This window comes from Aristolochia californica, unplaced genomic scaffold, assembly GCF_029961685.1.
Source record: "Aristolochia californica isolate CCGP_79_NKW_82.1479 unplaced genomic scaffold, dmAriCali1.0.hap1 SCAF_16, whole genome shotgun sequence".
NCBI classification, from domain to species: domain Eukaryota; kingdom Viridiplantae; phylum Streptophyta; class Magnoliopsida; order Piperales; family Aristolochiaceae; genus Aristolochia; species Aristolochia californica.
Genome location: NW_027181837.1, coordinates 13099809 through 13100898, shown reverse-complemented (window position 1 = coordinate 13100898; position 1090 = coordinate 13099809). Strand labels below are relative to the sequence as shown.

At 44.7% G+C, this 1090-nt stretch overlaps 1 protein-coding gene across 1 annotated transcript; it reads right to left on the bottom strand.

Moving 5' to 3' along the window:
• Positions 1 to 250: 250 nt before the first annotated feature.
• LOC137952614 (uncharacterized) lies at positions 251 to 808 on the bottom strand. Its single transcript, XM_068799687.1, has one exon. The coding sequence runs from the start codon at positions 806 to 808 to the stop codon at positions 251 to 253; it is 558 nt and encodes a 185-aa protein (XP_068655788.1).
• Positions 809 to 1090: the final 282 nt, after the last annotated feature.

Here is a 1090-nt window from a genome sequence, read left to right as displayed (position 1 = left end):
TTTGAAGGAAGCTCAACCTGGACCTTAGAGGGAGAATCCGATCTAGACCTGTGAGGGAGAATCTGACCTATTTACTCTAATTTTCTCAATACTTGCTTTCTCCTTCCCTTGACGTCCCCCTAAATAGGGTTGAGGACGGAATTACAAAAGTGACCCATAGGTCAAGTGGTTCACGCCACATTACATCTAAACCAAACCAAACCAAATGAAATTACATTAAAAGTAAATTGACATAATTTAATTCCTATGCCTATGGATAATTTGTGATGCTATGGAGTCCATAACATTGAAACACCTTCTCTGGAGTAGGTAGAACATGACCATCTTGTACTGGTGGCAACAATGTGTGGAGGATAGGTGAGTCTCCCCTGAACGACTTCAATAGGGAGACATGGAAGACATCATGGATCTTGGCGTTTGGTGGGAGTTGCAGGCGATAAGCCACACTGCCAATACGGTGCAACACCTGAAATGGCTCATAGAACTTCGGTGAAAGTTTGTGACGTTTGGAGGCCTTAAGGGAAAGGTGGCAGTAATGTTGAAGTCGAAGCCATACAGAATCTCCCAGAGCAAATGAAAGGTCACGATAACCCTTGTCGTGGGTGCTCTTCATAGTGTCCTGAGCTTTCTGCAAGTGAGCTTTCATAGATGCGAGCATAGTATCATGTTCCCCCAAAGCCTGGACACCCCCTGCTGGTGGGTGTGGTTGTGACATTGGCATATGAGGAGGAGGGTGAAGAGGTTGCTGATTGGTAGGTCTGTTGGAGCTTCCCGACAGAGCAACATCCCTTGCAAACCATTCCCCCATTTGAAGATTTATTTGAATAAGAGTCCTTCATTTCCAGCATTTCGTTTCGGAGTGCGTCTGTCCGATTTTGGCCTTCAATCCGAACTTCTTCAATGAGATTACGCAAGTTATTGGGAGATACCATGTTGTTGATAGTGGTCCTATTTGATACCATGTTGTTAAGATCCCTTGCCATGGATCGAGTCACCCGACGATCTCCTCTAGCTTCCAGATTGTAATCCGTTTTGAGGTGTTTGGGATTTTTCGAATGACCAATGATTTGAGAGAGAGAGATCAAGCTTT

Coding starts and splice junctions, on each gene's coding strand:
- LOC137952614 (XM_068799687.1), bottom strand. CDS start 808: ATGGGGGAATGGTTTGCAAGGGATGTTGCTCTGTCGGGAAGCTCCAAC.